The 12,268-nt window shown below is 48.3% G+C and overlaps 1 protein-coding gene across 1 annotated transcript in view; it reads left to right on the top strand.

Annotated features, from left to right (window-relative positions):
- LOC145510809 (olfactory receptor 10T2-like) overlaps nucleotides 1-9,016 on the top strand; it is a 29,373-nt gene extending 20,357 nt beyond the window's left edge. Inside the window, exon 3 of the mRNA XM_081503002.1 lies at nucleotides 8,863-9,016. Within this exon, the coding sequence (XP_081359128.1) occupies nucleotides 8,863-9,016 (154 nt within the window). The remainder of the gene's footprint in view (nucleotides 1-8,862) is intronic.
- Nucleotides 9,017-12,268: the final 3,252 nt, after the last annotated feature.

Below are 12,268 nucleotides of genomic sequence, written 5' to 3' on the forward strand. Positions count from 1 at the left end.
CATTTAGGGATGTATAAAAATTCATGAGTCACTTGGTGTCCCCACATCTGACATTTTCGGGGTAGGTTTGAGACACAAAGGTTGCATTTAATCACCATCTGAGACACAGCAGCCTCTGGATCTATTGGCGTATAGAGTCTACAGGCCTCGCACAGTCTTTCATAGAATTCAGAGTGTGATTTGCTTTCCCTTTGAATCACTTTGGAGGGTTTTCCCTACTTTTAGGTTTTCAGGTCCCCCTCTTGAGACCTTGTAACGCCCGGACCTTTCACGTTAGCAGGGTAGTGGACAGCACCAGGGAAACTGAGCTTTCAGGTGAGGAGGAACCCACCTGGCAGGGTGGAAGAGGGGGTCTGATCACCCCCCTGGGAGGGACTGGAAGGGGCAGGGACCCACAGGAGCCTGGAATAGGCAGGTGGCAGTGATTGCTTGGTACACAAGTCAACGAGCGTGTTAGGGCTTAGGAAGGAAATTTGTGAAGGTCATTTAGGAGGAGTGTCCACGCCAGAATCAGAGGCTGCGCTCTGCTAAGGAGCCAGAGGAAAGAGCCCACTACAAATGCCCCTCAGAGAGTTACAGCAGCTTCTGGTTCAGGGGACAGACGGCCACTACCGTCAGCCTCCTGTAGCCTATTATTACCGGATTTGGCTAATGGAGACTGTTTTTCAAACCCACTGCCCTACGTGGGATGACATAATCCAGAGCGACTGAACTGAACTGAGTCTCCCTCTTCAGCACTGAGCAAAGACACAGGATCCTAATGTTGTAGCCACACGTTCTGGAAAACAAACTCACTCAGAAGGACAATGCAGACAGTGGAGTGTAGTTTATTACACCGGCCGGCCCAAGGCAGAGTCGCCTCGTAGCCAAGGACCCTGACCAGTTTTTGTGAAAACCTTATATACCTTAAGAGTACAAGGTTCCCTGAAACTAGTCTGAACAAAGGAAAATGAAAGATACAATCAAAGTTAACCGTGATCATATACCTTAAGCCTAGGTAGTTAACAGTGGACAGTTACCAATAGGCCTGTGGTCATACTCCAATAAGCATAACAGAATGTATGATTCTATTCAGTTACACAGATAATTAGGGTATTAATTAGGGTATTCTTTTAGGGGATGGAGAGCCCTGGGGCTCTTCCTTCTGGGGGTCTGGTTTTCCAGTTGGTTTGTCATTTCCATAGATACTGGGCATATAGCTCAAAGTCCACAATCCGGCCCAAGATGAAGTCCTGCTTTCAAGATAGAGCCTGTTCTGTTTCCTCCTTCATTCCCCCGTCTTGATGCTCTTAACTCATAACATGAGCATCATTCATAAGGATATACTGCACCCTGGCTCTCCGACTGCCAATTTGATGACACCAACCTTTGGGTTACAAAGTTCATAATACATTGTAAAATGCAGGGTCCACAAAGCAGAACTATCAAGGGAACTGTAACAATGGTAAACATACTTTTCCACCAATTACCCTTCACCCAAGATAGTACTGAAGTCCAGAAAGGAATGTTTTTATTTCACATTGCTTTTACGTGTTTTTTCATGACATCTAAAGCAGCTGATTGGAGAAGGCAATGGCACCCCACTCCAGTACTCTTGCCTGGAAAATCCCATGGATGGAGGAGCCTGGTAGGCTACAGTCCATGGGGTCGCTAAGAGTCGGACACGACTGAGCAACTTCACTTTCACTTTCCCCTTTCATGCACTGGAGAAGGAAATGGCACCCCGCTCCAGTATTCTTGCCTGGAGAATCCCAGGGATGGCGGAGGCTGGTGGGCTGCCATCTATGGGGTCACTAGAGTCGGACACGACTGAAGCGACTTAGCAGCAGCAGCAGCAAAGCAGCTGATACATTGCCAGATAAATCAGGAATATATACACAACATTCAATCTTTATTATAGCATAGGTCCCTCCTTGAACAGCTGTGAGCATGTCCAAAGCCATTCTATTTTGAATTACCACTTTTGTTACTTGTGTGAAACTGGTGTTTACATAATATGTAACCCCATGACCCGAGTCTATTGACTGCAGGTCTGGCTTACACCAACAGAGCAGGGAGAGATTATGATTGACAAGAGAAAGGAAAGTCTCTTTTGTTGTCCCAGAAAAGAGCAGAGTGGTTTAAAATCTCCTTGGTGGAGCAATGACACACACCAGGGTAGTCCATCCATCACCGAGGCATAGCCCCACATACCCAACAGTTGGAGGTATTGTGGAAGTCTAGCATAGGAATGTGCATGTTGATGAGGCCAAGCAGCAGGAGTTGATTATGCAGCTTCATCCTCAAGGGGCTCATCTGGGATCTTCTTTTTCTTAAGGATGATCTTGGTCTCTCCAGGGTCAGTGGGGTCCCTCTGTGCAGTCCACTCAGCGTTTTCTGGGTCTGTGTGGTAAGCTCTCTTCACCCTCGTAAGATGGATCCAAGGGGCAAAACCTGCAACTTTAACTGCCGTAGCGGTAATTAGAATAACAGTTTAAGGGCCCTTCCACCGAGGGGCCAGTAAATCATGTTTCCAGTCTTTGACCCATACTTGGTCACCAAGCGTAAACTTACGAATCTGTTCCCCAAGGGGGAACAGCACCCTTTCTTGTACAAACTTAGTTACCTGATTTATTATCTTACCCAGTTCCATCAGCTGCGAAATCTCTTCCCCTCTTAAAGGCAAATTTGTTGACACCTCTTTTATTATGGGAGGGGGCCTCCCATACACAATTTCATATGGAGAATAGCCTTAGGACCGTGGGGTCATCCTGAGTCGGAGCAGAGCCGTTGGAAGCAAGTCCACCCAGGAGCAGTCAGTCTCTATGACCCACTTGGAGAGTCTCTTTAAATGTCTGGTTGGTTCATTTCACCATCTCAGAACTCTGGGCCTATATGCAGTGTGCAGTTTCCATTTGATGTTTACAGTTTTGCTTACTTGTTGTACTAAATCAGCTATGAAAGCTGGGCCATTGTCTGATCCGATGCTGGTAGGAAATCCAAATCTGGGAACTATTTCCCTAAGCAGGCACCGGGCTACTTCTAATGCTCTTTCATTCCGGGTAGGAAAAGCTTTTACCCATCCCAAGAATGTACATAGCATGACCAGCAGGTAATTGTAGGGTCTGTGAAGTTTCATTTCAGTGAAGTCCACTTCCAGGTGTTCAAAGGGCAGTGTGCCTTTTAGCTGAATCCCCGGAGGTTTTTGTCTGTGCTGACAGGCAGCATTGACCTGTGAGCAGGCAGTGCAGTTCTGAGATTCTATCCTGCATAGGGAAGAGAGGCAGGGAACCAAGAAATATTTTTGAATTAGCTCTTTCAGTTTATCATGATGTAGGTGGGTCGCTTGATATGTTTGGCTTCCCAGAGTGGGTGCCAGCTCCTTCGGTATCAATAATTTGCCACTTGGCAATTCCCACCATCCCTTTTCAGTCTTGATGTCCCCTTCCACTCTGGCTAGTTGGTTTTGGGCTTCAGTGTATTTTGGAGACTCCAGCGTTAGCCCAGGCAGCTCCATCAATACAAGAGCTTTAATAGGGGCTTCACTTGTCACCCCCAAGCCCTCCACTGCTTGTTTAGCGGTCTTATCTGCCAGTCTGTTTCCCCAAGCCCGGGAGGTATTCTCTTATTGATGTCCTCCGAGCCCAGTGGGTATCCTCTTTTTGATGTCCTCAGCAGTGTATGACTGCAACCCTTTCTGGTTCCCAGACAACATCTAATAGGGTCAGAATTTCTTCTTTATTTTTAGTATCTTTTTCACTAATGAAGAAGGAATTCCTGGGGCCTGGACTCCATCTTAGGCCTGTTCGTGCTGATCATGTTCGGCCACCTCTCTAATGGACTCTGAACTCTGTGCTTAGTGCCTGTGGAAATGACAATAGAAGGACAAGACCCCCTCTGGACAGGGGAATCTTGAAGATTGTATTCAGGTTACTCATCACCTAACGGAGAAGGCAATGGCACCCCCCTCCAGTACTCTTGCCTGGAAAATCCCATGGATGGAGGAGCCTGGTAGGCTGCAGTCCATGGGGTCGCTAAGAGTCGGACACGACTGAGCGACTTCACTTTCACTTTTCCCTTTCATGCACTGGAGAAGGAAATGGGAACCCACTCCAGTATTCTTGCCTGGAGAATCCCAGGGACGGCGGAGCCTGGTGGGCTGCCGCCTATGGGGTCGCACAGAGTCGGACACGACTGAAGCGACTTAGCAGCAGCAGCTTAGCAGCATCACCTAAGGGAAAACATACACTAATCCCCCTACCTCCGAACAGGTCATAGATTTTTTTTCTGTCACCTCGGGCTTATTGATAATTGACTGTTTGAATATGGGGTTATTGTGATTGTATTTACCTTTCCTTTGTTTATGTAAGTCACAAGGAAATTGGGGTGGTGGGTTCAGACATGTACACATGCGGTATAAAAGATTTTCACAAATGCTGGTCGGGGTCCTTGGCTAAGAGGAGATTCTGCCTTGGGCCCGCCGGTGTAATAAACTGCACTTCACTATCTGCATCGTCCTTCTGAGTGAGCTTGTTTCCCGGAGAGCGTGGCTATAACACTAGCTGTAAAAGGCCCCTCTCCTTATACAGAGCCCTGTGTACATGAGGTGTGGCAAAAGCATACCTGGAATCGGTGTAGATGTTTATCTTCTTGCCTTTTGACAACTGGAGTGCTCGAATCAAGGCCCATAACTCAGCTCGTTGAGCAGACCAGTGTTGTGGCAAGCAGCCAGCTTCAAGGAAAGTCTTTTCTGTGATGGTGGTGTAACCTGACAGCCATTGTCCTTGTTTTATCGGGCTAGTGCCATCAGTATATAGGACCCAATCAGGGTCTGGAATCGGTTGGTCTCGGAGGTCGGGTCTGCTAGCATAGACCTCTTCCAAGATTTTTCCTCAGTCATGAGAAGGTCCACCCTCTCCCACCGGCAGGAGTGTGGCTGGGTTTAAAGTCTGGCAAGGCTTGATACGGAGGTTAGGGTTCTCACATAGCAGCCATTGATATTGAATAATCCGGGATGTCAACAGCCATTTATGGGGGTCCCCTCACAGGAAAGTGTTGCCCTCATGCGGGACTTTTATGATCAAATCTTGGCCCAAATTCAGCTTGGTTGCCTCCCAGACCAGTAAGGCAAACACTTCAACTGCCCGTAAGCATCCCAGCCACCCAGGGGCAATATTGTCCAGCCGTTTCGGGAGATAAGACTCGGGTCTGTCGCATGTCCCCATAGTCTGGGACAACACTCCCATAGCCACCTTGTCTTTTTCAGTCACGTGAAGAGCAAACAGCTTAGCAGGTCTGGCAGGCCCAAGGCGGTGCTCAAGTAACTGTACTGGGTTTGAGTTCTATTACCACTGGGACTTGTTTTGCAAGCCTGGGGAGGGGGATGGGAGATTTTGTCTTCCGCCCAGACCTCAGGGAATCTCTTGAGATAACTCTCTCTCTCCACTGTTTAGCCCGACCGTTTTCCCTTCCGGGAGATCGTGCAACCTCCATTCATCTTGAGGGGTTACCGAGAGAAAGAGTAAATAGGTGGTTGAGCCCACTCGAAGAGTGGGTCTTTTATGGGGGGAAAGGTCACTTGTGCCCACAATTGAGACAGCGAGTCTCTTCCCAACAAAGGTACTGGGCATTTAGGGATGTATAAAAATTCATGAGTCACTTGGTGCCCTCCCCATCTGACATTTTCGGGGTAGGCTTGAGACACAAAGGTTGCATTTAATCACCATCTGAGACCCAGCAGCCTCTGGATCTATTGGTGTATAGAGTCTACAGGCCTCGCGCAGTATTTGGTAGAGCTCAGAGGGTGATTTGCTTTCCCTTAGAATCATTTCGGAGGGTTTTTCCATACTCATAGGTTTTTGGGCCCCCCTTGAGGCCTTGTAAAATAGCCCCCCGATATCTCTCCAAGTGGGCCCTCCCTTCCTCTGTGTTACAGTCCCAGTTGGGCCTCTCATCGGAGGTGGCTAGTTCTGCCCACCGCTGCAGGTTTGCAGTACCCTCAGGTGCCGTTTCCCTTAACCATTTTCTGGCCTCAGTTAGTGGAAGGAAGAAACAGAACAGGCTCTATCTTGAAAGCAGGACTTCATCTTGGGCCAGATTGTGGACTTTGAGCAATATGCCCAGTATCTATGGAAACGACAAACCAACTGGAAAACCAGGCCCCCAGAAGGAAGAGCCCCAGTGTTCTCCATCCCCTAAAAGAATACCCTAATTAATACCCTAACTATCTGTGTAACTGAATAGAATCATACATTCTATTATGCTTATTGGGGTATGACCACAAGCCTATTGATAATTGTCCACTGTTAAGTACCTAGGCTTAAGGCATACGAATCACGGTTAACTTTGATTGTATCTTTCTTTTTCCTTTGTTCAGACTAGTTTCAGGAACGGTATACATTTAGGGTATATAAGTTTTTCACAAAAATTGGTCAGGGTCCTTGGTTACGAGGAACTCTGCCTTGGGCCGCCGGTGTAATAAACTGCACTCCACTATCTGCATTGTCTATCTGCATTGTCCTTCGGAGTGAGTTTGTTTCCCTGAACGCGAGGCTACAACATTTGGTGCATTGGCAGGGAAACTCTTCACTTTGAGGAGACAAGTCCCATTTGTCTCCGGGGCCTTGCGGCTTGAATCTTCTAGAAGTGGGAAGGCGCCTCCCCTTTCTGGAAGGATTCTGCTTCTCCACGCCCGGACCTTTCACGTTAGCAGGTAGTGGACAGCACCAGGAAAACTGAGCACTCGGGTGAGGAGGAACCCACCCGGCAGGGTTGAAGAGGGGGCCTGATCTCCCCCTGGGAGGGACTGGAAGGGGTAGGGACCCACAGGAGCCTGGAATAGGCAGGTGGCAGTGATTGCTTGGTACACAGGTCAACGAGCGTGTTAGGGCTTAGGAAGGAAATTTGTGAAGGTCATTTAGGAGGTGTGTCCACGCCGTCTTGGGGAAAATTATTACCAAGTGATCGCCAGGGGATTTTAGGATCGGAAACTGGTCCTTGTATGCTCGTATTCTGCCCTCTCCCAGGAGGTGTCCCGTCTGCTGTGAAATTCTTGACCCCCTCGGAATTGTCAGGCTAGAGTTAGGGGGATACATAAGTGAGTATGAATTGGCTTTTCCGGAGACAGCCTGGGACATGGGATATTTAACCCACCTGTGTTTTCATCCGCACCTGATCAAGCCCACCAAGACAGAACGGACTTTAAAGGAGAAACAGTCTTGGACCACGTGGTGTTCTGGTGCAGCCATGCTGACCGGCAGGTGAAGACACGCCGATCCCCCTTCTCCCTCTGGGATCTCGCAGGATTTGGACGAGGATGACCTGCCCCCCCACTCCCACACTGGATGATGACCCGCCCGCCGCCCAGTGCTCCACCAGGACCGGAAGCCGCCTTAATGCCCAATCCAGGGCCAGGGGAATTTCCTGCAGCGGCCGCTGCTCCTCCGCCAGCTCTCCCGGAGGTTGTAGAGCTGCCAGCTCGGCAGGCTCCGATCCTGGTGGTAGAAACCTCTGGCCAACATTTCCAGGATCCGGTTCCAGCTAAACCGCCCAAACTATACCCGCCTCTCCCAGTGAGTACTGACAGGAAGGGGAAAGGAGACACCAGAATCAAACAGAGGTTGCTGGGTCTCAGATGGTGTTTAAATGCAGCCTTTGTGTCTCAAGCCTACCCCGAAAATGTCAGATGGGAGGGAGGCACCAAGTGATTCATGAATTTTTATACATCCCTGAATGCACAGTACCTTTGTTGGGAAGAGACTCGCTGTCTAAACTGGGGGCACAAGTGACCTTTCCCCCCACAAAAGACCCACTCTTCGAGTGGGCTCAACCACCTATTTACTCTTTCTCTCGGTAACCCCTCAAGATGAATGGAGATTGCATGATCTCCTGGAAGGGAAACCAGATGGGCTCAACAGTGGAGAGAAAGAGTTAAGTCAACAGATTCCCTGAGATCTGGGCAGAAGACAACCACTCCCACACCCCCAGGTTTGCAAAACAAGTCCCAGTGGTAATAGAACTCAAACCCAGTACAGTTACTTGAGCACCGCCTTGGGCCTGCCAGACCTGCTAAGCCGTTTGCTCTTCACGTGACTGAAAAAGACAAGGTGGCTATGGGAGTGTTGTCCCAGACTATGGAGACATGCAACAGACCTGAGTCTTATCTCCCGAAACGGCTGGACAATGTTGCCACTGGGTGGCTGGGATGCTTACAGGCAGTTGCTGTGGTTGCCTTACTGGTCTGGGAGGCAACCAAGCTGAATTTGGGCCAAGATTTGATCATAAAGGTCCCGCATGGAGTCAACACTCTCCTGCAAGGGGACCCCCATAAATGGCTGTCGACATCCCAGATTACTCAATACTAGGGACTGTTATATGAGAACCCCCATGTTACTATTGAGCCTCGTCAGGCCCTGAATGCGGCCACTCTCCTTCCTGTGGGAGAAGGTGGGCCCTCACATGATTGCAAGGAAATATGCCAGCAGACCTGACTTGAGAGACCAGCCAATCACGGACTCAGATTGGGTCCTGTACACCAGTGGCACCAGCCTGGTGAAACAAGGACAACGACTGTCGGGATATGCAGTAGTCATGGAAGAAACCATTGTTGAGGCTAGCTCTCTGCCATCACACTGGTCTGCTCAGCGGGTCGAACTATAGGCTCTAATCCGGGCCCTCCAGCTGTCAAAAGATGCTGTCTGGGAACCAGAAAGCATTGCAGTCATACACTGCCAAGGAAGCCTAAAACCAACTAGCCCAAGTGGAAGGGGCCATCAAGACTGAAAAGGGATGGTGGGACTCGCCAACCGGCAAATTACTGGTACCAGAGACAGAATCTCAGAACTGCACTGGCTGCTCACAGGTTAATGCTGCCTCTCGGCACAGACAAAAACCTCCGGGGATTCAGCTGAAAGGCACGCTACCCTTTGAACACCTAGAAGTGGACTTCACTGAAATGAACCCTCATCGACACTACCGTTACCTGCTGGTCATGGCCCCAGAGTTCTGGGATGGTGGGAGGAACCAACTGGACACGTAAAGAGACTCTCCAAGTGGGTCATAGAGACTGACTGCTCCTGGGTGGACTTGCTTCCAACGGCTCTGCTCCGACTCAGGATGACCCCACGGTCCTAAGGCTATTCTCCATATGAAATTGTGTATGGGAGGCCCCCTCCCATAATAAAAGAGGTGTCAACAAATTTGCCTTTAAGAGGGGAAGAGATTTCGCAGCTGATGGAACTGGGTAAGATAATAAATCAGGTAACTAAGTTTGTACAAGAAAGGGTGCTGTTCCCCCTTGGGGAACAGATTCGTAAGTTTACGCTTGGTGACCAAGTATGGGTCAAAGACTGGAAACATGATTTACTGGCCCCTCGGTGGAAGGGCCCTTAAACTGTTATTCTAACTACCGCTACGGCAGTTAAAGTTGCAGGTTTTGCCCCTTGGATCCATCTTACGAGGGTGAAGAGAGCTTACCACACAGACCCAGAAAACGCTGAGTGGACTGCACAGAGGGACCCCACTGACCCTGGAGAGACCAAGATCATCCTTAAGAAAAAGAAGATCCCAGATGAGCCCCTTGAGGATGAAGCTGCATAATCAACTCCTGCTGCTTGGCCTCATCAACATGCACATTCCTATGCTGGACTTCCACAATACCTCCAACTGTTGGGTATGTGGGGCTATGCCTCGGTGATGGATGGACTACCCTGGTGTGTGTCATTGCTCCACCAAGGAGATTTTAAACCACTCTGCTCTTTTCTGGGACAACAAAAGAGACTTTCCTTTCTCTTGTCAATCATAATCTCTCCCTGCTCTGTTGGTGTAAGCCAGACCTGCAGTCAATAGACTCGGGTCATGGGGCTACCCGGAGAAGGCAATGGCAGCCCACTCCAGTACTCTTGCCTGGAAAATCCCATGGATGGAGGAGCCTGGTAGGCTGCAGCCCATGGGGTCGCTAAGAGTCAGACACGACTGAGCGACTTCTCTTTCACTTTTCACTTTCATGCATTGGAGAAGGAAATGGCAACCCACTCAAGTGTTCTTGCCTAGATAATCCCAGGGACAGGGAAGCCTGGTGGGCTGCCATCTGTGGGGTCGCACAGAGTTGGACACGACTGAAGCGACTTAGCAGCAGCAGCAGCAGCATGGGGTTACATATTATGTAAACACCAGTTTCATAAAAGTAACAGAAGCAGTAATTCAAATTAAAATGGTTTTGGACATGCTCGCAGCTGCTCAAGGAGGGACCTGTGGTATAATTAAGGTTGAATGTTGTGTATATATTCCTGATTTATCTGGCAATCTATCAGCTGCTTTCGGTTCAGTTCCGTCGCTCAGTCATATTCCGACTCTTTGTGACCCCATGAACCGCAGCATGCCAGGCCTCCCTGTTCATCACCAACTCCGGAGTTTACCCAAACTCATGTCCATTGAGTTGGTGATGCCATCCAACCATCTCATCCTCTGTTGTCCCCTTCTCCTCTTGCCCTCAATCTTTCCCAGCATCAGGGTCTTTTCAAATGAGTCAGCTCTTGGCATCAGGTGGCCAAAGTATTGGAGTTTCAGCTTCAACGTCAGTCCTTCCAATGAACACCCAGGACTGATCTCCTTTAGGATGGACTGGTTGGATCTCCTTGAAGTCCAAGGGACTCTCAAGAGTCTTCTCCAACACCACAGTTCAAAAGCATCAATTCTTCGGTGCTCAGCTTTCTTTATAGTCCAACTCACATCCATACATGACTACTGGAAAAACCATAACCTTGACTAGACGGACTTTCGTTGGCAAAGTGATGTCTCTGCTTTTTAATATGCTGTCTAGGTTGGTCATAACTTTCCATCCAAGGAGTAAGCGTCTTATAATTTCATGGCTGTAATCACCATCTACAGTGATTTTGGAGCCCAGAAAAATAAAGTCAGCCACTGTTTCCACTGTTTCCCCATCTCTTTGCCATGAAGTGATGGGACCAGATGCCATGATCTTAGTTTTCTGAATGTTGAGCTTTAAGCCAACTTTTTCACTCTCCTCTTTCACTTTAATCAAGAGGCTCTTTAGTTCTTCTTCACTTTTGCCATAAGGGTGGTGTCATCTGCATATCTGGGGTTATTGATATTTCCCCCAGCAATCTTGATTCCAGCCTGTGCTTCATCCAGCCCAGCATTTCTCATGATGTACTCTGCATATAAGTTAAATAAGCAGGGTGACAATATACAGCCTTGACGTACTCCTTTTCCTATTTGGAACCAGTCTATTGTTCCATGTCCAGTTCTAACTGTTGCTTCCTGACCTGCATACAGGTTTCTCAAGAGGCAGGTCAGGTGGTCTGGTATTCCCATCTCTTTCAGAATTTTCCAGAGTTTATTGTGATCCACACAGTCAAAGGCTTTGGTATAGTCAATAAAGCAGAAGTAGATGTTTTTTCTGGAACTCTCTTGCTTTTTCGATGATCCAGCAGATGCTGGCAATTTGATCTCTGGTTCCTCTGCCAGCTAAAGACTGGCGGGGGGTACTCTTTCTGCCCCCTTCTGATGTCTCTGTCAGAAGGTTTCTCTATCTCTTTTATACTTGAATAAAACTTTATTACAGAAAAGCTCTGAGCGATCAAGCGTCATCTCTGGCCCCGGATTGAATTCTCCTCCAGAGGCCAAGAATCCTGGTGTCTTTTATGGTTCAGCAACAACCTTTCACCTACAGCTACAGAAAACCCCTGTGCAGCAAGGAAGACCCAGTGCAGCCAAGAATAAATAAATAAATAAAAATTTAAAAAGAATGTACCTATCAATAATCACTAAAAATTAAAGCTTCTCTGTTCATGGGATTCTCCAGGCAAGAATACGTGGAGTGGGTTGTCATTTCCTTCTCCAGGGGATTATTCAATGTATGTTCTCTTAAAACAAAGGGAATAGAAGAACTCTTGGAGACAGAAAGCATAGGTGGATTTTGCTAAAAAGAGAAGCAAATGGACAGTAACACGTGGAGAATGTGGGGCCGATGGAAGCTTTTTTTGTTTTAATGGGTGGAATTGAAGAGGAAAAGTTATAATTTTACATAACCTCCTGCTCCTTCTGCCTCTGTAACTCAGCTTGCAGGGATGCAAAGTCTGGATCACATAGGTCTCAGAAAGTGAGGATTCACAATACTAGGAACTGGAGCTTATCTCACCCTTGTCCTGCTGTTTGCAATCGCCAAACGCCAGCAAATCTGCTTAATCATGCCGGTTTGTGTATAAAAACTGTAACCCCTTTGTTCAGGGGTCAGAGTTTGTAGTGTTAACTCCTCTGGGCCCGCTGG

This window comes from Giraffa tippelskirchi, chromosome 6 (genome assembly GCF_054371585.1).
Source record: "Giraffa tippelskirchi isolate mGirTip1 chromosome 6, T2T-mGirTip1v1.2.pri, whole genome shotgun sequence".
Lineage (NCBI taxonomy): Eukaryota > Metazoa > Chordata > Mammalia > Artiodactyla > Giraffidae > Giraffa > Giraffa tippelskirchi.